General features: G+C 29.8%; 3 protein-coding genes across 5 annotated transcripts; 1 reads left to right on the forward strand and 2 right to left on the reverse strand.

The window, feature by feature from the left end:
• Positions 1-9,964: 9,964 nt before the first annotated feature.
• LOC126672850 (GTP-binding nuclear protein Ran-B1-like) lies at positions 9,965-13,020 on the reverse strand. Its single transcript, XM_050366804.2, has 7 exons — positions 13,006-13,020; positions 12,680-12,749; positions 12,357-12,413; positions 12,150-12,267; positions 11,353-11,442; positions 11,076-11,255; positions 9,965-10,995 (listed from the first exon to the last, which is right to left on the reverse strand). Exons 1-7 carry the CDS (start codon positions 13,018-13,020, stop codon positions 10,872-10,874), a joined length of 654 nt encoding a protein of 217 aa, XP_050222761.1. The 3' UTR covers positions 9,965-10,871.
• A 429-nt stretch (positions 13,021-13,449) lies between these two features.
• LOC126668586 (uncharacterized) lies at positions 13,450-16,088 on the forward strand. Of its 3 annotated transcripts, none has more exons than XM_050361775.1 (4): positions 13,450-13,557; positions 13,660-13,745; positions 13,826-13,916; positions 14,032-14,398. In XM_050361775.1, exons 1-4 carry the CDS (start codon positions 13,526-13,528, stop codon positions 14,084-14,086), a joined length of 264 nt encoding a protein of 87 aa, XP_050217732.1. In that variant the 5' UTR covers positions 13,450-13,525; the 3' UTR covers positions 14,087-14,398. The 3 variants fall into 3 exon arrangements, with proteins under 3 accessions (XP_050217732.1, XP_050217741.1, XP_050217737.1); XM_050361784.1 differs by having other exon boundaries at positions 14,058-14,398; XM_050361780.2 differs by lacking the exon at positions 14,032-14,398 and adding an exon at positions 15,761-16,088 and having other exon boundaries at positions 13,451-13,557.
• Positions 16,089-17,975: 1,887 nt separating this feature from the next.
• Positions 17,976-18,362, reverse strand: LOC126672856 (uncharacterized). The gene has a single exon (XM_050366809.1). The coding sequence runs from the start codon at positions 18,360-18,362 to the stop codon at positions 17,976-17,978; it is 387 nt and encodes a 128-aa protein (XP_050222766.1).
• Positions 18,363-22,475: the final 4,113 nt, after the last annotated feature.

Genomic DNA, 22,475 nt, shown 5'->3' on the forward strand with positions numbered 1-22,475 from the left:
CTATTGATAGAAAAATACATTTGATTAAAGTGACAATTAAAAAAAATGGAGGGAGTAAGTTTTTATAGTTTCAATTTTTGCAGTTTTTTCAAGATTAAAGAGGTTTAATCATTTATTTTTATTATAAAACCCTAGCCGTCTCTCTCTCTTTTGAGAAACCTTTCAAACCCTAGTAAGTTTTTCTTTTTTGTTCATTTGGGAGGTGGTTTTTGGCCATTCTTGGCCAAAAATCACCTCCCCAATCTCTTAAATTCAGTTTTTTTAACCTTTTTCATAGTTTTTATCTTTAATTTTGAATAAAGTTTCTTTCTTGGCCAATTTTGGTCTAGATTTAGAAATTATTTTCTACCTTAATATCTTAATTTTATTAGATCTGTTCTAATCAAAATTAAGAATAGTTTTTTTCATCGTTGGAGATGAAATTGTTTTTTACGATGCAAGCGATTTGGATCTCTAAACCTATTAGAGCCATCATCTTACGACGGATTTCACCAAATATCGGTATATTTTTCGTTGGTATAGATGATGTCTTTAATGTTCAAGAGAAGAGATTTGTCACAAAAGATGTGATTAGGGACTTTAACGATGAAGTTATAGCTGCTAGCTGTAGCAGTCGTGCGATTAAAGTTAGTATTATCATGGCAAGCGAAGCTAATCTAATTCCCTTTATTTCAAAGGTTGTAATGGATGCCTTCAACAACAACTCTTTGCTTTGTAATATTATCAGTTTTATAGCACATGACTACTTTAGCTTAATTGAGATGCATATATGTTGTTTTAATTACGATAGAAAATCTCATGTGGTAGCATATGACTATTTTAGTTTATCTAATTGGTTGGGGCATGTCCCTCCGATTATCAAATTCTATGTACTGGCTGATCAATCAGCTTTTGATTAATAGAACTTTTTATTTCAAAAAAAAAAAGAGGTTTAATCATTCATAAAAAAATGTAATTTTAAATTTTGAGGAAGAATTAAATCAAACTATTCTCTGATATTCAGTTGAACCGACCAGTTTAATTTGGTTCTTTGAACACTGAATTAAATAATGGTACCAGAAATAAGTTAAGAAACTAGAGGACACATGGCAGTGACTCATAAATGTTTCAATTTCTAGTTATTAAAATGAGTTATGAGAAAGATTATTTGATATGATTTGTTTTCAGAGGGAACATATGATATGATTGAATTTTCTGTTAAAAATACAGCCCACTTGAATGAAAATAGAATGTCAATCCAAGGAATGACAGGCTGATAATTTAGACGGACATCATATAGAAAGCACAATATTAACTTGAAGCTGTCATTTATATTTCTTAGATTAATGATTGTGAGCTTTTATTAACTGAGTTAAAACAAATCAAACTTTCATACATGTATGTCCATTCCATTTTTTATAAATATCGTAGACCCTTCTTTTTAGACAGAAAAAGGAAAAAGACTGGAGCATTTAATGATGTTTTTTAAATATATCTGTCCAAATTATGAATCAGTGATCCTCCAGACAGAATTTAAGGGATTAGATCACGTATATGGAAAGAATTAAAGAGTTAAATCGTATTTCTCGCAAATTACTTAGAAATATCTAAAGAAATTACGGATAGAAGTCTAAGAAATTGGACTAATTCCGATATCTTAAAATTTATGGATCAATTAATAAATTTAATTGACTTGTGCTGCTGTACGTGAAAATTAGAATTTTAAGACCCTAAAAGCTTCTTTTATACTTTTAAAAACCAAAACGGTTCTTTTACCGCTTCTTTCATAGCACACCGTAATTAATCCAAATATAACATTAAATAATAAAATATAAAACCTAACAAAGCTAGTGAAACCCTAAACTAAACCCTATATAAAACATAACCTAGCTAAACACTATATGTACCCAATTTAAAACCTTTTTAAGGGATAGCCAAAATTAATCAATAAAGAAAAAAAGAATATTCATAGCTAAATTTGAGAATTACAGGCATTATACCAGCTCCAATTCAATCAAATCAAGCAACTATAAGTCACTCATTCAAAATACCTAACTACTGCATCTGTAGAATTTAAAACAATATTCAATACGTTAATTGAATATGACTTCCAGAATAAAAGTAGGAAGTCTGGCTCTCCAAAGTCAGTCTTAACCTGAAAGAGGGAAATATTGTTGGGTCAATTAAAATTGAATGAGTTCAACCATTTACTAATGAACATTAATGAAAATATTAATCGCATAAACAATTATATACAAACATAGACAAATAATGGATCTGATTGAAACCTTAAGCTTCAATCCTTATTCCAAAATAATGTCATCAAAATTCATAATAATACAATTCCGTCCAAAAAATCCATTAAGTCTTTGTAGATCCAGGTCGTGCGTCAATAGTACCATCGCCATACATATCTGATCGGGAGTTTAGGCCATCGCCTCAGATCACTCCAGATATGTCTAGGTTGTCGCCTCAAACTTCTAGGCCGTCGCCTAGAACTTACAATTTTCAACGATAACTAAGTTCTCTTATCAATCATATACTTAGTTCTAAGATAATGCTAATGATCACATAGTCCTACTGTAGCCTAATAGAAAAGCATGTTTCCTCGTATCTATATCGGTTTTCATAACACTATACGAGATATTACAATATATAATGTGTAGTATCCCTAGTTTTTCCGGCAGTTTTGCCGAGATTTCAGATTAGTTTCTGATTGTGTAAGTGTAGATTTTTTTCTAGGTATTTGTTTTTGATTGGTTTGTTATGTGACCAATGATTTGTTTGAGTTTCTAAGTGTTCTTATGTGTGTTTTCATGTTTGTCTTGCATCGGATTTGAATCAGATTTAAAAACGTTGCATTTTAGTTTTCGTTCAAAGTTTAAAAAGTGATTTTAAGCTGTTGGATGATCATCTAAAGATTTTAGACGATAGTCTGTTTTTATGAATTTGGACGATCGTCCAGCATTTAGATGATCGTCTAAAACGATCGGTTTAAAAAGTTGAGTAATATCATTTCACTCGTTTGTTTCACAAGTAATATCATTTCACTCGTTTGTTTCACAACTCTAACCGCCATTTTCTCTCCCAAATCATACTTAACTTTGATCTTTATTAAATCTTTGTTATTTTGAGATTAACGTACATTTTTACTACGAATTTTAAGAATCAAAGAGATCTTGGTGCATGCAATGGAAAATTTGGAGTCTTTGAAGCTTGATCATACTTGGGGTTTTAATTTCTATTTTTAAGCTTGATTTCCAGCATTGTATCTTCAAGAGGTTTGTGTTTTGACATTTTGATTCTTTATCTTGAGTTGCATGTTTATTTGATGTTGGTTTTACATGAGTTTTTGGCTTGGAGTTTTAATGATGTCGTTGTCATGTCTTGTTCTTGGTTTATGAGTTGATTTTATCAACATGCAAAGTGTTTAGATGAGTTATTTTTGCTGGAAATTTACATACAAGATGATGGATTAAGGTTTTGAGTTGATTCAGTTGTATAAACATGTTTAATATAGTCAAATTCATGATTAAATGTTCATGTCATTTTGGTAGACTTAGGGATGACATGCATGATGATTTGATGATTTGTTCAAATTTGAAAATTGGTTATTTTAAGTGTATATACATGCTAGAATGTTAGTTGGTTGAATTTTTACATGATTAAAGTGTTTAAAGGATTAGTTGCCATATATATTTGTTTGGTTCAAGGATTTAAATGCATATTTGGTTAAGTTTAGACATGTTGAAATTGCTGAAATTATTATGTGGTTTGATATATATGTTTTTACACGTTTGTCTTGCTTTTGGTGTGATTTTGAGTTTAGGGACTAAATTGTCAATTTTAACAATTTTAGGGGCTATCTGTAATTTTTTCAAAACTATAATTTTGTTGCCTTAAGGGATGTTTGGGATGTTTGTATGGATGGATAGATTTGTTGGATTTAAATTAGTTTGATTTGAATGGTTTTGGTCAATTTTTAAAGTATAGTACTAAAGTGTATTTTTTATAAAATTCAAAGATTAATTTATAATTTTCCAAATCTAGAAATTTTCTTCATGGGGTTGTTTTGATAAAATATTTTGATTAAATATGTTATAGAGTTGTACAATATCAATTTAAATGTTTTGATTTTAAACAAGCGTTTTGACGATTTTCGATAAATCAAAGAATTTTCGGTATTTTGGCCAAGTTATCGATACGGTTCGTTGGCGCTGACCTCCTCTTTAACTTGTTGTTCTTTAGTGAGTCCTAAGGTAGACTTCGTGGGCGTTTAGGAAACGATTTATCATTTATTGTATGTGTAAATGGGTTTTCATCAATACATATCAAAAAAGAACACAATTTTGAGGAAATGTCCCATATAGCAATGATATAAAAGTGTAAGTGTATATATATGTTCATTAGGTAATTGATCGTGAGAGTATCCAAACTGCCATTTTATTTTATTCTAGTGATCAAGTTTTAATTTAATTTTTTTTATTTTAATTTGATTTCAAATGAAATTTTTTTGGTCAAATGCAACCGAGTTTTGACATGCGGTAATTAGAGTTTGCTAATTTTATCGTGAAGACTTGTCACATATGTATAATTTTATTTTGAAGAGACGTTTATAGGTTAAATTATGCATACATGACGAGTTTATAGGTAACAAATAAAATCTGACTGCCCCATAAGTATTTTTGATTGGAAAACCTTTCTTTGAAAAAAGATTCACGAGCAACACATTTCATATAAAAAAATCACAATAACGAAATTGTAAACAAATATCAAGAACGAAAAAAAAAACAAAAGAAGAAGAAGAAGAAAATAAAAACAAAAGAGAAAAAAGTTAATGTGTATAGGAAGAAAAAAGGTGAAAATATAAATAAATTAGACTTAAATAAGAATGTAATAAAAAAAATCAAATCTTAAATTTAAAGTATACCTTACAAATAAAGTTAAAACAGAGCATTTGTAACAAATTTTCTAGAACAAATTAAAGATTGCAATTTTTTTTAGTACAGGATCTATGAGATTTTCTGAATTGGTCTCAACTATAAGACGGTCCTTTTAAGCCTTCCACATTCAGACTAATCCCCGTTTGAGCCGTGTAGATCCCTTGCGGGAGGCAAATTCTGACACCAAATTTTAAACGGCTGCATATATGAGTACAGTTCGAACCCGCAACTTCACTTAAGCTAAAAGAGCGCCTCATCAACTCATCTACACCTTGGAGTTAATTAAAGATTGCAATTGACATAAGATTGATATATGAAAATCCATCCAGACGAGAACAACTAAGGGTGGAGAAATGATGGTTAGTTGAGTGGGTAGCAATAAATTCAGGTTTGCCTAATCTAATGAACCGACACACTGCAATATGGGATAGACAACGACACTTGTTTCCTAACCGCCCCAGCACATGCTCCTATAGTCCAGAACCTGTCTTCTTCCAAGCTTCCATGAATCCGGACCTCAACTCTTTTTCATCTTCTTTTATCCTTTCTCATCCTGCTCCTTGCCCTACCATGATCCGGTATGTTTATGGTTCGGTTCGATTCAATTCAACTCAAATACATATTTTAAACATAAATTTAAACTAACATTATACTATGTGATAACTGTTTGTATGAACATATTTTAGCTGTGCAAGTCTTTAAATTTTTTTGTGGATTCATTTTGAAAGTATGTTTTAGACCGGATTTTGATTAGAAAAATATTGATTAATTAATCTAAACAAAACTAAATTAATCTAAACTTATAAGTAAGATTAATGAAAAATTACTTCGTAGCGATTGAGGATAAAAATGGTAAATTCGAGTGTGTCCAATAAAATAAAATAAAATGTAGCCATTTATAAAGAACAAATCCAATAAAAAAACTATCCTACGGATTTCACACAATTTATGAATTTATCAAAATTCATCGTTTGCTACAAAAAAATAACATGAAAATTTATGGATTGTGAAAATTCCTCTCCTTCAAATCCATCATAAAAAATCCCACTTCCTAGGTTGGCAAGTTAAATACATTATTGTTTTTATAATTGATAATTGTATTAAATTTTTATATCACTTTCTTTTAACATTTTGCATTGGATATAAATTTAAAAAGTTATGCTAAATGTAGCATTTTGTCATTTTTTCATGCTAAATTTAGCATAAAAAATAGCATTGTATTGTGAATGCTCTTAAATGGGACATGTAAAAATAAGATATGTTTCTTTTTAAACAGGACGGAGAGAGTAAAACTTATCCAAATTTTTATGTCGATATCAAATAATGCTTAATTTAATAATAAATAATAGTTCAGAGATTAGAAAAGATAAATTGAAATTAAGAACTAGTTAATCAAATCACGTACAATTTAGAAACCTTAAAATAGATTTTACCCCAAAATAGTTTCCTACGTAGAAATTTATATCTATAATTTTCTATTTGTTAACGGAGGATGAGAGCACATGCTCTTGACGGACATCCAACGAGGAACTCAAAGTTTTTTTTAGTTGACAGATCAGAAAGTACAAAAATAAAATTAAAAGACAATTAATTAAAATACATAAAGTTAAAAGATTTAATTATGAATTTAGTCAAAATTCAAGTTGCTAGTGAGACAAACAATAATATTATTTTTAACCCCCCCCCCCCCCCACCCCATATACTAATGTCCATTAGACTTGAATGTGAATAAATATAATCTCATTTTGCATTTAAATCAAAAGGAATTATGAAAGATCAAACTCTAAAGCTTCGATTTTAAAATTTAAAGCTATCGGGCGAAACTGAAACTGTAACAATAATATTATCCTTACAGTCCAAAGCGAGGACAGAGAGCCCCATCCAATACAATTACAAACTCACTTTTGAAAAGACTAGTTTTTGTGGCCACGTGCTACGCACGTTAACGATATCTATATGACCCGTTATTTAATATTATAATTATATATCTTTTTAATAATATATTATTATTTAAATTTTATTAGACTTGTATTTTTTTATTTAATTATTTTATAAAATTTTAATTTCTTTTATTGAAAATATTAAAAAGTTAGAATCAAGCAATAGATTTAATTTTTGATATTGTTGTTATTAAAAAATGATAATATGATTGAAGCAAATTTATATTATTTTTCATAGTAAGTAACTAATAAATATAAAAAATATCAAAGTTTTAACACAAATATTATAATATAATTATTTAATATTAATGAAACTCGTCATATTCTTTTATATATAGTGATATATATGTATAATTCCTTTTAGGATCAGGAATTTAACACATAATGATAGTTGTTGCATAATTCTTTTTAGGATTAGAAATTTAATACATAATGGTAGCTACTGCGATAATTATTTTTAATATGTTTCCTTTATGGATTAGGAATGTCATCTTTTTATTTGTTAAGCACAAATATTCTTATGTGTCACAATTAGGAATATCAACTTGGATAAAATATGTAGAGGTTATTTTTGTCCGTGAATGGAAGTGTTCCCCCGTGAATACATTTTTATATTTATTATAGATATAGATTATAGATTATAGATTATAGATATGAGAAAGATGAGGCACTTGGAAGTTGAAGTACACAATCAGCCCAAACAAACAAAACCCACCACCACCCTTTATTTCCTCACACCTCAACTTACCTTTCCTCTACATGGGTCCTTAATTGGGTAATTGGCCCCTCCAAATTAGGACACTGCCCTCTAGAGGTCGCCCCACAATGTGTCTACATGCTGGCAATGGCTAAGACCAGCTTTGATCAACCCCACACTCGGTTGGAATGATGTGGATCAACAGTGTCCACATCGCTATACTAACTAGCCATGTAGCGCTATCGAGAGCGGTTCGAACCGACACCGATAGAGACAGCTCCCGGAGCTAGGTAAAAAAGGTGACCGGAGGGTGCATATCCGGTTCCTGAGACACAAGCAAGTGGGATATTTGGTTTGGTGAGAGTTTATGTAATTGGGTCATGTGATGAGGCCAAATTTAATTTAATTTTAGGGTGTTTTGTCATCAGTTATGATTTGGTTTTTGCCCATTTAAGATGAGACAACCAACCACTCAACTCAATTGCATAATTATAGTCAGTTCTCTTTGTTTTGTTGTCTATTGCAGTTAGTTTAACTAGGATTTCATGTTTCTTGTTGTGATTATTTGTGAAAATCAGAGTTTTGGTCAAATGATCCCAAATTTGTCTATTTCCATCCCCACTTCAATCTTTTGTTTTGTTGTTTTGGATCATTAAAGACTTTTGGAGGGCTTAGCCTGGTTTGTAGAATAATAGTCACAAACGGGCCCAAGTCCATAACCGACAATTTCCCCAGCCAGGATCCACCATATATTGATCTAGAAGTGTGCAAAACAAACCAAACTAAAAAAAACCAAACCCAAACAAAAATGTAATTATAATTCAGTTACTCAATAAATATTGTTTAATTCAATTTATAATTGTATACAAGTTTGATATTCGATTTTCAATTTTCAATTCCTTTGGGCATTTAAAAAAAAGCCAAAAACAGAAAAATAAAAGAATTAATACAAATATGTTTATTTATACTATTTTTTAATCTGTCGTATTATATTAAATTGAATCTGAAACATGTATTTTTATATAAGAATTTCGAAGAAAAAAAATCAAATATTAAACCTGGTAAACTGACACGGAATAGACATCTTATGCTATCAAATGCGCTGTCTGATTCGTAGTTGCATAAAAAAAATCAAATTGTTTTATTAACAAGATACAATCCTCAATCAATTATTCACAATTATTCGCAAATTAATTTTTGATATCAAAAAATACAACCACGGTACACATTTATGCTTCAAGTCTTTATTTTTTAATTAAAGTTGACATATAAACTAATAAATTTTATACCATAGATAAATACGTTAATAAATATGAATGAAAAATTATTAGATATTAATGATTTATTTTTGGTTTGATATAATTCAAATTTATAGTATAATTTGGTTTGATTTGAAAGTTTAACAAACTGTAAGTTGATCAATTTCGGTCAAATTCAAATCAAACTGACCCTACCGATGGACAACTTTACATTACTCTACTTGTACTTTTTAGACATACAGTTCCTTAACTCAAAGGCGAAAGTGAGTTGTCAAGGCGCTCTCCTAATTTAAATGAAGTTTCATGTTCGAACCGTATTCATATATGTATCCGTTTAAAATTTGGGGTTAGAATTTTGCCTCTTACAAAAAACCTATATGACTCGGGTGAGGATTTGTCTGAATGTGAAAGGTTTAAAGGTGTAGTCTCATAATTGACCCGTTTAAGACACCTCATGTACTCTGTATCAAAAAAAAAGACATGCAGTTTCTTTGGATCCATCAATATTTGTATTCAGTGAAATAAGCCCGAATTAAGTTAAGTTTGACGCAAATGCAAAAAATCAAACTCGAATTATAATAGGCTTAAATTTCAAGTTTAGACTAGTATTAAAACACCTAGTTATTCAATTTTTATTCGAGAACACTAGAGTTTAAGAAAGAATAAAAATAATAACTTAAAAAATAAGCTTAAATTCTGAAAAATATCAAATCTTTTCGGGTGAGGTTAATTTTAACCATAACTTTTAAAAACATAAATTTTAACCAATTCGATAAATACATTTCAATTTTAGTCAATCATGTTCTTTTTCAAAATAATACCATATTTTTTTTGATTTATTCAATTATAATCATTTCGTAATTTTATATTTTAATGTTGATAAGTATTTTTTAAATATAAAATAGTTAGATTTGGTTAGAAACAAGAACAAAAAAACTTCAAAGGTGCAAGATTCGTAATATGATCCTGGATAGATGCTCATACTTTAACTTTCAAATTCCAAAAATTTATAACAAATGCTGCTATTGGGAATACATACAACATAATCCGCAACTCCAAATCACTCTACGATATATCGTTTAAATAAAGAACCCTATAAGCTACAATCTAATCAAATAGAGAGGGGAAAAGTTGAAAAATACTTGATTTTATTAAAATAATCTCAAAAATACTTATGTTCGTTTTTATTTGCGGACAATACTTACAAAAGAAAATAAATTGCACCTAGCACTTGATTTAATAAAAACATTAGATCTAACACTTAAAATCTTATTTCTCTAAACCCTAAACCCTAAACTATACTAAACCCTAAACCCTAAATCATGCTAAAGCCTAAACCCTAAACCCTAAACTCCAAACTCTAAACCCTAAAACATGCTAAACCCTAAACCCTAAACTCCAAACTCTAAACCCTAAATCATGCTAAACCCTAAATCCTAAATCATGCTAAACCCTATATCCTAAATCTTAAATCCTAAACCCTAAATCATGCTAAACCCTAACCCTAAAATCATAAACTCTAAACCCCTAAAATCCTAAAATCTAAATTCTAAATCTTAAAAAAATGAAGTTAAATGTTGGATGAATAAAAAAAATGAAGTTAAATGTTGGACGAAATAAAAATGTTGGGTTAAGTGTTGGATGAAATAAAAAGGTAAAATCAAGTGCTGGATGAAATAAAAAGGTGAAATCAAGTGCTGGATGAAATAAAAAGGTGAAATTAAGTGTTGACAGAAAAAAAAAGATGCTCAAGTATTTTTGGAATTATTTTTGATAATCAAGTGCTGAGTCTAATTTCCTCAATAGAGAACTACAGAGAACCATAAAAGAACTAAAAAAGATGAAGCTTCCAGCACTCAAGTCCTCTAATCAAATGCGTCATTGTCATCATCAGGGAGAGGCTGAACAGCTGCTTGGAGAAGCTCCTGCTCGTGCATGCAGGAAAAAGGCACCACCCAACCAGACAACTCACAAGATGAGTATGCCTAATAAATAAACTCCCTTTCTAAAGGGTAAGGAGGAATATGAAACTGACAAGATTTCGATGTTATTTCTAAGCAATGAAACTGAACACACAGGAAAGAAAAGAAAAATCTTGCAGTTGCTGTTGAACCAAATCAATATATACTTCTGGAGGAGTAAGAGCAGGACTTTCAACAAAGCGAAGATTAAGATCTCTGACACCAGAAAATAAATCATCAAGTAAAGATCATTAACCCACAGCGCAAATAGGAAGTGATAATTGTTATCTTCTTACCCAGCAAGTTTTCGGGCAAGGTACAAGAAAGGTTTCTCGAAATTATAGTTGCTCTTGGCAGATATTTCATAGTACTGGAGATTCTTTTTCCGGTGAAACGTGACCTGCTTAGCCTTTACTTGCCTGTTCTTTACATCAACCTTGTTTCCGCAAAGAACAATGGAAATGTTCTCGCACACTCTAAGATCACAGCAATAAAGGAATTTCACAATCAGAGAAGATACAAGGCAAACTGAAAGCCATAATGAATCCCCTTTTCCCTTCATTCCCAACATACCTGCAGAGATCACGGTGCCATGTAGGAACGTTTTTATAAGTCAAGCGTGCTGTAACATCGAACATTATGATAGCACATTGTCCATGTATGCTGTATATTTCAAAGGAAAACAAGTTAATGAAATACTAACTAAATAGTCATAGCAATTAAGATGAATTAACATCTCCAAGTCATAGATATATGCATGTTGCAATCACTTGCACTATAAAAGGGCACACCAAAAAACACAAACAGGGGGTAAGAAGGTTAAGAAAATAAGAAAACAAAAACAAGCAACATCATGCCGATACTAATTATCAATGAATCGGATAAGGGATTAGTTCCTATTTCATTTTATGTTGTGAGAACATTCAACTAATGGAGAAATTAATTAAGGCACAACTGCACAATTCTGGAGCAGTTCAAAACAAATCAAAATAAATAGTAAAATAAGAAATGGCAACTTAAACAAAAAATTCAATTGAAGAGAATATAAAAGATCAAAATTTTCCAAACTAAAAAATCTAAAAGCAGCAATAATATTTTCATTTCAATATAATATGAATTAATTCTGACTCCTAAATCATGATTAGGCATGAAAACTAAACATTATTTAAAGCTTGCTAATCACAAATCAATTACAAATCTAAATTCAACAAAGCATATAATCACGAAAGAACAAAAAAATATTTACACTGAACATAGGAACCATCAACCCATACCGAAGTTAGAAACCAGCTAAGCTAATAAAATACAATCAACTAATCATAATTTTTTGCACAGTTAAGTATTCCTAAAAATACAAAAGTCTCACTTACTAGTAACCATCTCTGAGACCACCAAATCTCTCTTGGCCAGCCGTATCCCAACAATAGAATCGAATCTTTCCACAGTTTGTAAAGAAATCAAGTGGATGAACTTCCACACCAATAGTTGCTACACATAGCAAAAACTAAATTCAACACTGATAAAATTATTTAAAAAAAAAATCTATATAAGCGTCTTTGAGTTAATCAAAAACTTACGTTCATACTTTTTCTCAAACTCCCCTGTCAAATGCCTCTTCACAAATGTTGTCTTTCCTGCATCAAATTTAAAACATTTGAGCTTTAGCAAATGAATTTAAAAATCCTTTCACACGTGACATAACACCTTTCATCAACACAGATTTTCAAAATCAAAATTTATGAAAAGTACAAACACTACATGCAACATTTTCTTATAATATAGCACATAATTATTTACGTACATTAATCTGGTTATAAAATTAATTAAAAAAGAGTAGTTTAATACGGCAATGATAAAGAAAGCAACAAATCAAAATCAAAATATACAAATGAAATATTACTAGTGCCGCCATCGCCAACAATAACAAGCTTGAAGCTAGGATAATCCACAGTTTGTTGATTCGGTAAAACCTGTGAGTGAAAATAAAGATCATATTAATTTCACGAATAGCAAAATCCTAACTTGAAATGGAAAAGTGGAGAATAAAAATAATGATAAATTGTACCATTGCTTCAATTTCTTTTTTGGTGGATATGTGAGCGAGAGAAAAGAAGTGAAGAGACGAGTTTATATATGGGAGAGATAGCTTGAGGTTGCAGCACCTTGACTTTAAGCTGAAGCTAACATTTTCCCTCCTCTTTTTTTCCTTTTTTGTTATTTACGCACTTTTTCTTTTAGCATTGCTACAAAACCGAACTGGATAAATCATGGTTCATGATTCAACCCATTTTAAAACATAATTACAAAAATATGCTAATGCAATATTATTTATTAGATTAAATTTAATATTACATTTACAAATAAAAAATGCTAAATTTAGTACCATTAATTATATTCTTAAAATTATACTTCCTCCGTCTCATTGTAGGAGTTCCAATTATTTTTACAGACAGATTAAAAAAATATTTATTATCTTTATTTTTTTATATATTTTTTTATGTTTTATCTTTATTAATGATAATGAAATTTTTCAGAAATTTTTTTAAAATGACTAAATAAAGAATAAAATAGGATATTTATTAGAAAAATATTTTAACAATGAAAATAAAACTTTTTAATTAGGACCCAGGCCCAACTCTATAGTTATGCAGTAACAGCAGCCAAGCCCAATAGCCTTGTTGCCCATAAACGTCGCAATATTTACAGAACACGTTTACACAAATACTGTGTATTTTTTTTATGAACCATGGCATCATCATCGTCCGATCCTTCTCTCCGGCGAGTTTCTCTTTACTCAATCATCGTAAATAATTAATCCTTATTATATTTAGCTTTATTTCGTATTATTTAGCCGTAATTAATGTTTGTTTTTCCTTAAAGGGATGTTGCTGCTGTTAGAAAGCAAAACAACGGACCTCCATTAAAGTTCTTGTTTCCTCTAGTTTATGCTCCAGTACTTCCTCTCAGTAAGCTTTCTTTTCATCTATTTCTAAGTTAATTAAATGGGTTTTGATTGTTTTAATGATTAAATTGGTTGAATTGTCAGTTCGGATCTCATTGCGTAGAAATCCAGTTTTGAGGGATCGTTTATTTACTGCTGTTTTGGCTGGTGCTCTTGCTCATGGATTCTACTTGATGTATCCTTTTTCACTTCTCTTTCTTTTTTCATTTTCCAAATTTACTCTTACTTCTACTTGTGCATTTTCATTTTACTGCTTTTTTGGCTGATTTTTGTATTTATGAAAGTTACAGATGGCTATTCCATTTGCATAATGCAGGCTTTGTATCTGTTGTTTGTGATGGTTAATACAATAAAAGTATACACCACGTCTCTGCTTCCCACTCCAAGTAGAGGGAAAAAATTGTTTGAAGTCCATAAGATTATAATGTCATGTTTGAGTAACTTTATACGAGGAGTAAGGACGTTCAAATCTGAGCAATGTGTGTCTTTAACCGAGCAATGTATGTCTAAACCTGAGTAAGGATTGGTTTAGAAGGTTGTAGAACCAGGTATTACCTTTGATTTTAGTTAGTCGATGACATTGTTAAATTAGGGAAGTTTAAACTTTAAAGATGTGGGGTTTCATGTCAATCTTATAAAAGCTCTACAACTTTAGCATTGGTGATTGGTTAATTTCATAATTTATGTTAAAAAATTCAAGTTATAGGAAAGTTGTTGGATATAGTCTTTATAAATCTAACTCCATGAGTGCTATGCATTAAGGGGTTTCCTAGCGTATGGATGGACTCTCCTCATTGGAGATTTTAAGGTATGTAAGCGTAAAAAAAACAACCTTCCCCTTTGCAATGTAACAAGGATGTTTTAATGGTTCTGGATATGTTACCAATTTACCATCATGTCCGTAACATCAGGGATCATTTTCTAGATTCTATTGTTTTACGTTACCTACACGTCCATTGCATTAAGGCTTACTTTATGGAGTCTAATATTTTTGACTATCTTATTGATTTTTTTTGTAGTTTTTAAACCTTCAGTGAGTCTTTTTTACATTTATTTTCTTATTCCTCTATGGATTTCCGTCTAATTAGTGTTTTGGCTATGATATTTATGTCAAATTGTGTGATACTAGATTGATTCATCATCGAGGATCATGATGATTATACAATAGGCTATCACATGACATTTTTTTTCATCTTGATGGTTAGGAATGACAGTTTTTGAAAGATGTGCATGTTTTCTTTGTCCCCATATAGAACGGAAAGAGATTGAAGCAGAATATGGAATAAATTATTCTGGATTGCTAATGTTGATTGGAAAAAGATAAAATATGCTGTAGAATTAAACAATAGCGAACTGCCATTGAGTTAAGTATCCTTCAAGAGAAAATTTGGAAAAATTCCTTCTTGGAATGTTTGCATTAATCATTTGCTTTTAACACTTCAATTCGCATGAGGTGGTGCAGGCAAAGATTAGCGCTTCACAAAGTCATGACTCACGCCCTTCTTTTTTAGAGAATGTTACATCATTAACTTTATGTGGTTTGTGTTATAAGAGTATTTTACCTATAGTAAAATTTAGCTGCATCAAGTACCTCGGGGGAAATAGTTTAAGAGAGCTTGAGATATTCGTTGTTAATTTCTCAAGTGAATATAGGCTTGGGAATTGCAGTTTCCCTCTAAGGGATACATAACATGCCCTGCATGAATGGGCAGTCCCATATGATCTTGTTTGATATAGAAGTTGGGAAAGTCGTAAGCTAATCAAACGGTTGAAATAAAAAGTTTTTAAATTAGAGTTGTCGTAAGAGTTGTTATCAGCTGTTGGATTTCTATAATTCAAAATAGCATTAACCACAGTTGAACCAAATAGGCTCATAAACTGATGCTCTGTCACATTTTCGTCTTAGATACTTGAAATGTTGAGAATTTCCTTTTCTTTTTTTCCATTTTATTTGCTAATAAGATTTGTTTTTAATATGCGACAAATGTTTGGTTATTTGTCCTTGATGTGTATGCACAGATCAGATCTATATGACGTAGAGAGCAAGTAAAAATTCGCTTATGGATTGAGAGGTGCTGTTTCTTGCTTCTTGGACTTTATAATAATAACAGATCACTTGGGATATATGCAGTTGCTATTCTTATCATTTTGTTATGGCAAGTTTACTGCATCGATACCCTTTCTCCTGGGGCCTAAAAGTTTTGGGATTTCATATTAAAATAGTTCTTGAGAGATAATAATCATATGAGCAAGCTGCTTTTATTGAAGTGTAGATGCAAATTTTACATAAAAGGTTCAATATTGGTTTATGATTTCTGAAATGAGAACCATGATGCTAACTTATTAAGTGTTTTGCCCTTGCTGAAATTAAGTTCAGTTTGCCATCAAAACCGTAGGTACAGTTTATACTTTATAGGTTTCATAAGATCATACTAGGGTTGGGCATTCGGTTGGAACCGAGCTGAAATTAAATTCTTATTTTCCAAAATCAAACCGAACTAAAATTCAAAGAAAGTATAATTTTTTAAATCAAACCTAACTGGTCGGTTTAGTTGGTTTTTCGGTTTGGTTTATGTTGAAACCTAACTGAATTGTTTTTGGGTCAAAACACCGAACAGAATTGAACTTTTGAAATTTTATTATCAAATCAACTCAAACCAAATTTTGCGTTGGTCCGGTTGATCGGTTTTGGTCGGTTTTTACACAGATCATACCAGTTCCAATTTTCATTGACAGGACAAGTAGTGAATTTGCTTTCTAATTTTGATTGCATCATATGTGAGGTAGATGACAAAAGGTTAGTAACAAGATGGAAACGTGTACACTTTCAGGACCACATCAGTTTACACATGTTTCCTAACTCTTCCTGCTTTCATTCTCAGACCCTTCTTTTTCTTTTTCTTTCCGAATCCGTGATTTTCCGACAAACCAAACAATTATACCTTATTATGGCTTACTATATTTAATGTCTCTACGAATATTCTAAACGCGTCTGCAAGTTGTCTTGTTCATCTTGTAATCAATTTTTTAGCTCTAATTCGGCACATACAAACAAATTCAAGTACCCACATAAACTTTTTGTTTACCATCAGTCGAAAAAGAATCTGATAAGTAAGCATATTTTTAGTTAGATACTAAGAATTTGAGTCAGGATCTAATTATACTTTTTTATGAGGACGTTTTAGATTCATACGGAATTAAATAGATTTCTGTAAATGATAAAAAATCATGTTTAATCAAATCAAATGGATTTAAATTAAAATGGAATAATACAAAATTTTGGTTTTTATAAACTGACATAATATTCTTAGATCAATTGATCGGTAGGTGACTTTGACAATTTTTTGCATTTTGTTTGAAGTTCGGTTTGCGGATTTAAAAATTTTACAATTTAATTTATGTTTTTGAATTTATTATAAAACATAAATCTTTTGTTGTATTTTTTGGAGCTGTAAATTATTATGTGTCCAGTTGTCTAGATTTTTATATAATTTATATGATGAATCATTTTAGATGATATTTTAGGTAGCCGAAACACCCTACTCTACCGTAAACTGTTGTAGTCGATTTTATAAAGAAAAATGCTTTATAACTCATTTTTTTAACTTAACTCTTTTAACCCACCTTATGTGGCAAGATTTTATTTGTCCAATTCCCACTCAAATATGTATATCTCAAAAAACAGAATTTAATCAATTCACTTTTTGATTATTACGTCAGATAATACAAAAAAGTGGGTTAAAACTGTTAGGTTATATAGCATTACTCTTATATAAACTAGTGATAATGAAAACGAGTATTCTTAATGACTACCATTTACTATGTACTATGTTATTATTAAATCAAACACACTCATTGTATGATAATTATGAATTATATCCATCAGATTAATCTGAGACCCCTTCATCTTGAAGGTCCAAGAAACGTAGTGGGATAACAAATTGTGCTTTAAGGAAATAAAATAATCAATCTTAATTCAAATAGATTATAAATTGACGTGTAAGTAACGCAAGCAAACTAATCAAATTGATATTTACAAAAGAAAAACCCTAATTGACAACTGCATAATTACATCTCTGTTCCGATAACATTACCAAAACAAATTCAGTCCCAGACCCAGACTATAAACGGAAACCTGATTATGGTTTACACGCAAAAAGAACTGTATAGAGAACATATCATAAATCAAAAACAACATGGAGATCCGAAAAAAATCCGGACCCGGATAAGAAAACTACACATCTGATCGGCGCTTAATGTCAGTCGCGAGGCGAGAAGCGATCGCAGAGTGATACATAACGTCGTGAAATGATGACGTGTCTGTAGTCAACAACCGTAGCTGTTTTGCCTTCTCTTCAGTGAAACAACCTGGTGTAAACCTATATGATGATCTCGACGGTTTCGGTTCAAGATCCGAATCCGATCCCGCTTCCTTCTTAAGCGATACATTATCGGCGGAGCCAATGTAATCGGGCTCAGACGAAATACCGAAAAGCGGGGCCCACCAGTTGGATGATGTTGAACCTGACGAACTTCTCCGGCGGTTCTTCTCGGAGCTCAGACCAGAACCGGAACCGGCTCGGATCATGACGGGTGTTAGGGGAAGTAGATTAGTAGCCATTTGTTTCCGGTGAAGGTTTATTTTAGAGAGATAAAGTGAGAGTAAAATTTAGAGAGAGAAGTGAGTGGCAGATGGGTTTAGATTTGGGCTTGGTGGGGGTGCTTATTTGAAGGGGAGGGAAATTAGAGAGTAACGGATAAGATTGGACAGGTGTCGGTGGATTAAGAGGAAGACGTGGGAATAGATGAGTGTTCTTTTTGTGACTTTTTTACCGGTTGTTCCGGTTATCTTGCTAGCCATCTCACTGTCTAGTCAGCTCAAGATTGACGCTTATGACTTGGTCTAGCTGAAATATTAAATTAGGGCTAAAGTCATTTTGGGTCTTTAAATTATATTAACTTGGCTTATCAGATCCTTCAACTTCTATTTTACTTTCCCAGGTCTCTAAATTTTTATTTTTTTGGTTTATCAGATCCTTTAACTTCTATTTGACTTTCTCATATCTCTAAACTTTTTATTTTAGGTTCATTAGGTTCTTAAACGGAGAATCATTTAAAGATTTAATGAACCAAAAAACAAAAGTTTAGACATCCAATGAATCAAAAAATAAAAATTTAGAGATCTGAGAAAGCCAAATAAAAGTTGAGAAACTTGAACTAAAAAAAAAAATTGAAGGACCTGATGAACCAAAACCAAATATTTTAAAAACCCCAAAATAGATTTCGCCTTAAATTAAATACTAAGAGAATAAGAAAAATATTATATGTCTTTTACTCTCTTTCTGCTTTTCTTTTTCTCCAAAATTTTATACATATAAAAAAAGTATAGTCTCATTAACTAACTTATTAGTTAATATATATTTTGTAATTTGAATTATAAACTTTCTCAAAATTATTTTAAAATTTTAAAAAAATAAATATATTCAACTAGATAGATAAATAAAAATATATTAAATAGTCTTATTGATTAAAAAATAATCAAAAGAAATTATTCAATTGCAATGTAATTACCATAAAATATATCACATCAATAAGATAATGGAAAATTATTATATGTGATGTGAAATTTAAGATATAAATATAAATGATGAGATCTGTAAATTAAATATAAAGTACTTATTATACTATTATGAAATCATTCCATGTTAATCAACCGATCTAATTTTTCTTTCAAATCACTATCAACTAATCGGTATCTAGCAATATCACTTCCAATTGCTATGTGATGTTATTTTAGAGAAATTCTTAGGTAGACTCAGTACACCACATCATCCGTAAACTAACCTATCACATTTTGACACGTCATTAAAATAATGGCACTATCGTAATATTACTATCCAAAGGTGTAAACAAGTAGGAACAAAATTACGATAGTGCTATTATTTTAATGACGTGTCAAAATATAATAAATTAGTCTACGGATGACGTGGTAGACCGAGTTTACCTAAGAATTTCTCGTTATTTTAATTTAAACAATAATGTCAGCTATTGCATATACAATTAATGACAAATAAAATTGGCTTAATACATCTTTTGACCCCTAAACTATACCACTTTATTCTCTGCGACATCTAAACTAATTTCATATTCCATTGGACCTTTTAACTATTTTTTTTGTTCTATTTAACCCCTCAACCTCAATTATTTTGTCGATTTGACCCTTTTTTGTCCAATGTGGCAAAAACGCGTATTTTCAAACGCTTGAAGCGCGTGAATGATAATAAAAATGCATTAATTGTTCTATTTAACCCCTGAACTATATAATTTTGTTCTATTTGACCCCTGAACTATTTTATTTTTCTATTGCACATTTAAACTTTTAATTTTAACCCATTTAATCTCCTCGAAAATACAATTATTTAATTTTCAATCACATTATGTCTAGCATGAATGCTTAGATGCATATAAATTAATTTATATTCAATGACATATAATTTTTAAAATAATAAATTTATTTTAAATTTTAATAATATTTTTATAAATTATTGATGCCAATATAAATAAAAAAGTAAAAAAATGAAAAATATTTGATGATATTAAATAAAAAATAGTCAAATAATTACATGATATAACATCTTATACGTGTAAACATTTGTTTACATTTCAATAATGATAAAAAGAGTTTCTCCATTTTTAACGATATTATAAAATACATATATTTACTATACTTTGATGATATTAAATGAAGGTTTAACTGTTTAAAAAATTACTATTTTAATGTGTTTTACAAATTTAACACAAATTTCCAATTTAAAAAAATTTAAGATACCAACTTTTAATTTTTTGCAATTTTAAACTTTTCAAATCAAGGCTAATTTTTTTAAATTTTAGTTAAAATTGCAAACATACTAAATATTATGACTAAAATAATTAAGCCTTAAATGATTTTCAAATAATATACAAAATATATCAGTTTTTATTTTAAATATAAGAAATATATTTATGTTTAATGTATTTTTTGACCCCTAAACTTTATTCTTTTATTTCTTTTGACCTCTAAACTAATTTCATATTCCATTGAACCCCTTAACTATTTTTTTTTCTATTAACGCCATGTCAGCAAAGCCATGTCAGCAATTTTATCCAAGTCAGCGCGCGTTGTGTGCACGTTTCAAATGAGGGGTTAAATAGAATAAAAAAAATAGTTAAGCGGTTTAATGGAATACCAAATTAGTTTAGAGGTCGCAGAGAATAAAATGGTATAGTTTAGGGGTCAAAAAATGCATTAAGCCAATAAAATTTTAGAAGAAACCAGTAGAGCTTGTTCAGATTTTTTTCCACTTGTTTTTAGAGGAAATTAGGATAAATATTCTAATTTTTTAAACAACATGATTTTTTTATCTCAAAAAAAAAAACTTCCCTCTTTCAATGTTTTTAATTTTGTACTCTAACACATATTTATATTATAATTATACCTGGTTTTTATTATTTTTTTCTTCAAATATTATTTTTTATTCTAAATTGACAACTGTTATTTTTTTTCTCTTTTTTCTTCTTCTCCTTTGTTAGTTTGTTTCTGCCATTTTATTTTTCTTTTTTTCTTCTTTTTAATTTCTTATTTTCTTCTCTATTTTTATTCTTTTCTTCCTCGTCATTCCTTCTTCGCTCCGTTGTCACTCTACCATCGTTTCGCCGTTGCTCCGCCGTCATTCATATTTAATTTTAGCAATTTTTTCTGAATTCGTACGATTCATTTTAACTTTCAGATCTAAATAAATTACTCTTGAATTTTTTTCAATTTTAGATCTTAAAATCTACATAAAAGCAATTTTATGATAAAAAAACGGTTTTTTGCACAAAAAACGATTTTCTGCAAAAAAAAACAACATCTAGTTATCATATGAGTATCACTGCATTATCATAACATTATCATAAAACAGCAGAGAAAAATGATTTTTATACAGCGTCTGGTTATCATATGAGTATCACTATATTATCATATCAGTATTATAATACTATACGATTATGATAATAGAATGATAATAGAATGATATGATAGTGATAATAGTATGATATTGTATGATAATAGATAGATAAAATTTTGATAATAATATACTAAGGTTTTTATGATAATAAACTGATTAGGTTATGATAATAATATGATATGTATATTGAAAAAACAATTATAGAAAAATTTCGATAACGAGATGATAATGTGAAGATAATAGTATGATAAAGTTTTATGATAATAAAATGATAAGGTTATGATAATATGATACCTACATTGAAAAAAATACAAAATATTATGATAACGAGATGATAATGTAAAAATAATAGTATGATAAAATTTTATGATAATAAAATGATAAGGTTATGATGATAGTATGATAATATGACACCTATATAAAAATTACAAAAAAATTTATGATAACGAGATGATAATTTGATGATACCTACATGATAACGGAGTAAAATCATAATTATTTTAAAACCAAGAGTAAAAATATAAATCTGGAAAAAACGTGGAGTATTTTCTAAAAATTTTCTGTTTTGAGATAAAAAAAACAATTAGTTTTGTTTTTTTTAAGATAAATACGTAAACAACTCTTGTTTTTATCTTGGATGATCTGCTCGCTTTAGTGTACTACAAGCCATCATCTCCAACCCAATAGTGTCAAATTTTGTTATGATCAAAGCATCAATTCTTCTCCCTAAGTTAGCCACGAAATATTAA

The sequence above is a fragment of the Mercurialis annua genome, linkage group LG1-X (genome assembly GCF_937616625.2).
Source record: "Mercurialis annua linkage group LG1-X, ddMerAnnu1.2, whole genome shotgun sequence".
Taxonomy (NCBI): Eukaryota; Viridiplantae; Streptophyta; class Magnoliopsida; order Malpighiales; family Euphorbiaceae; genus Mercurialis; species Mercurialis annua.

Coding starts and splice junctions, on each gene's coding strand:
- LOC126672856 (XM_050366809.1), bottom strand. CDS start 18,362: ATGGCTACTAATCTACTTCCCCTAACACCCGTCATGATCCGAGCCGGT.
- LOC126668586 (XM_050361775.1), top strand. CDS start 13,526: ATGGCATCATCATCGTCCGATCCTTCTCTCCG. Junction 13,558..13,659: donor TCGTCCGATCCTTCTCTCCG/GCGAGTTTCTCT, acceptor TTTTCCTTAAAG/GGATGTTGCTGCTGTTAGAA. Junction 13,746..13,825: donor TGCTCCAGTACTTCCTCTCA/GTAAGCTTTCTT, acceptor TTGAATTGTCAG/TTCGGATCTCATTGCGTAGA.
- LOC126672850 (XM_050366804.2), bottom strand. Junction 11,256..11,352: donor TGGCACCGTGATCTCTGCAG/GTATGTTGGGAA, acceptor CTGTGATCTTAG/AGTGTGCGAGAACATTTCCA. Junction 10,996..11,075: donor CTTGCCCGAAAACTTGCTGG/GTAAGAAGATAA, acceptor TTCTGGTGTCAG/AGATCTTAATCTTCGCTTTG.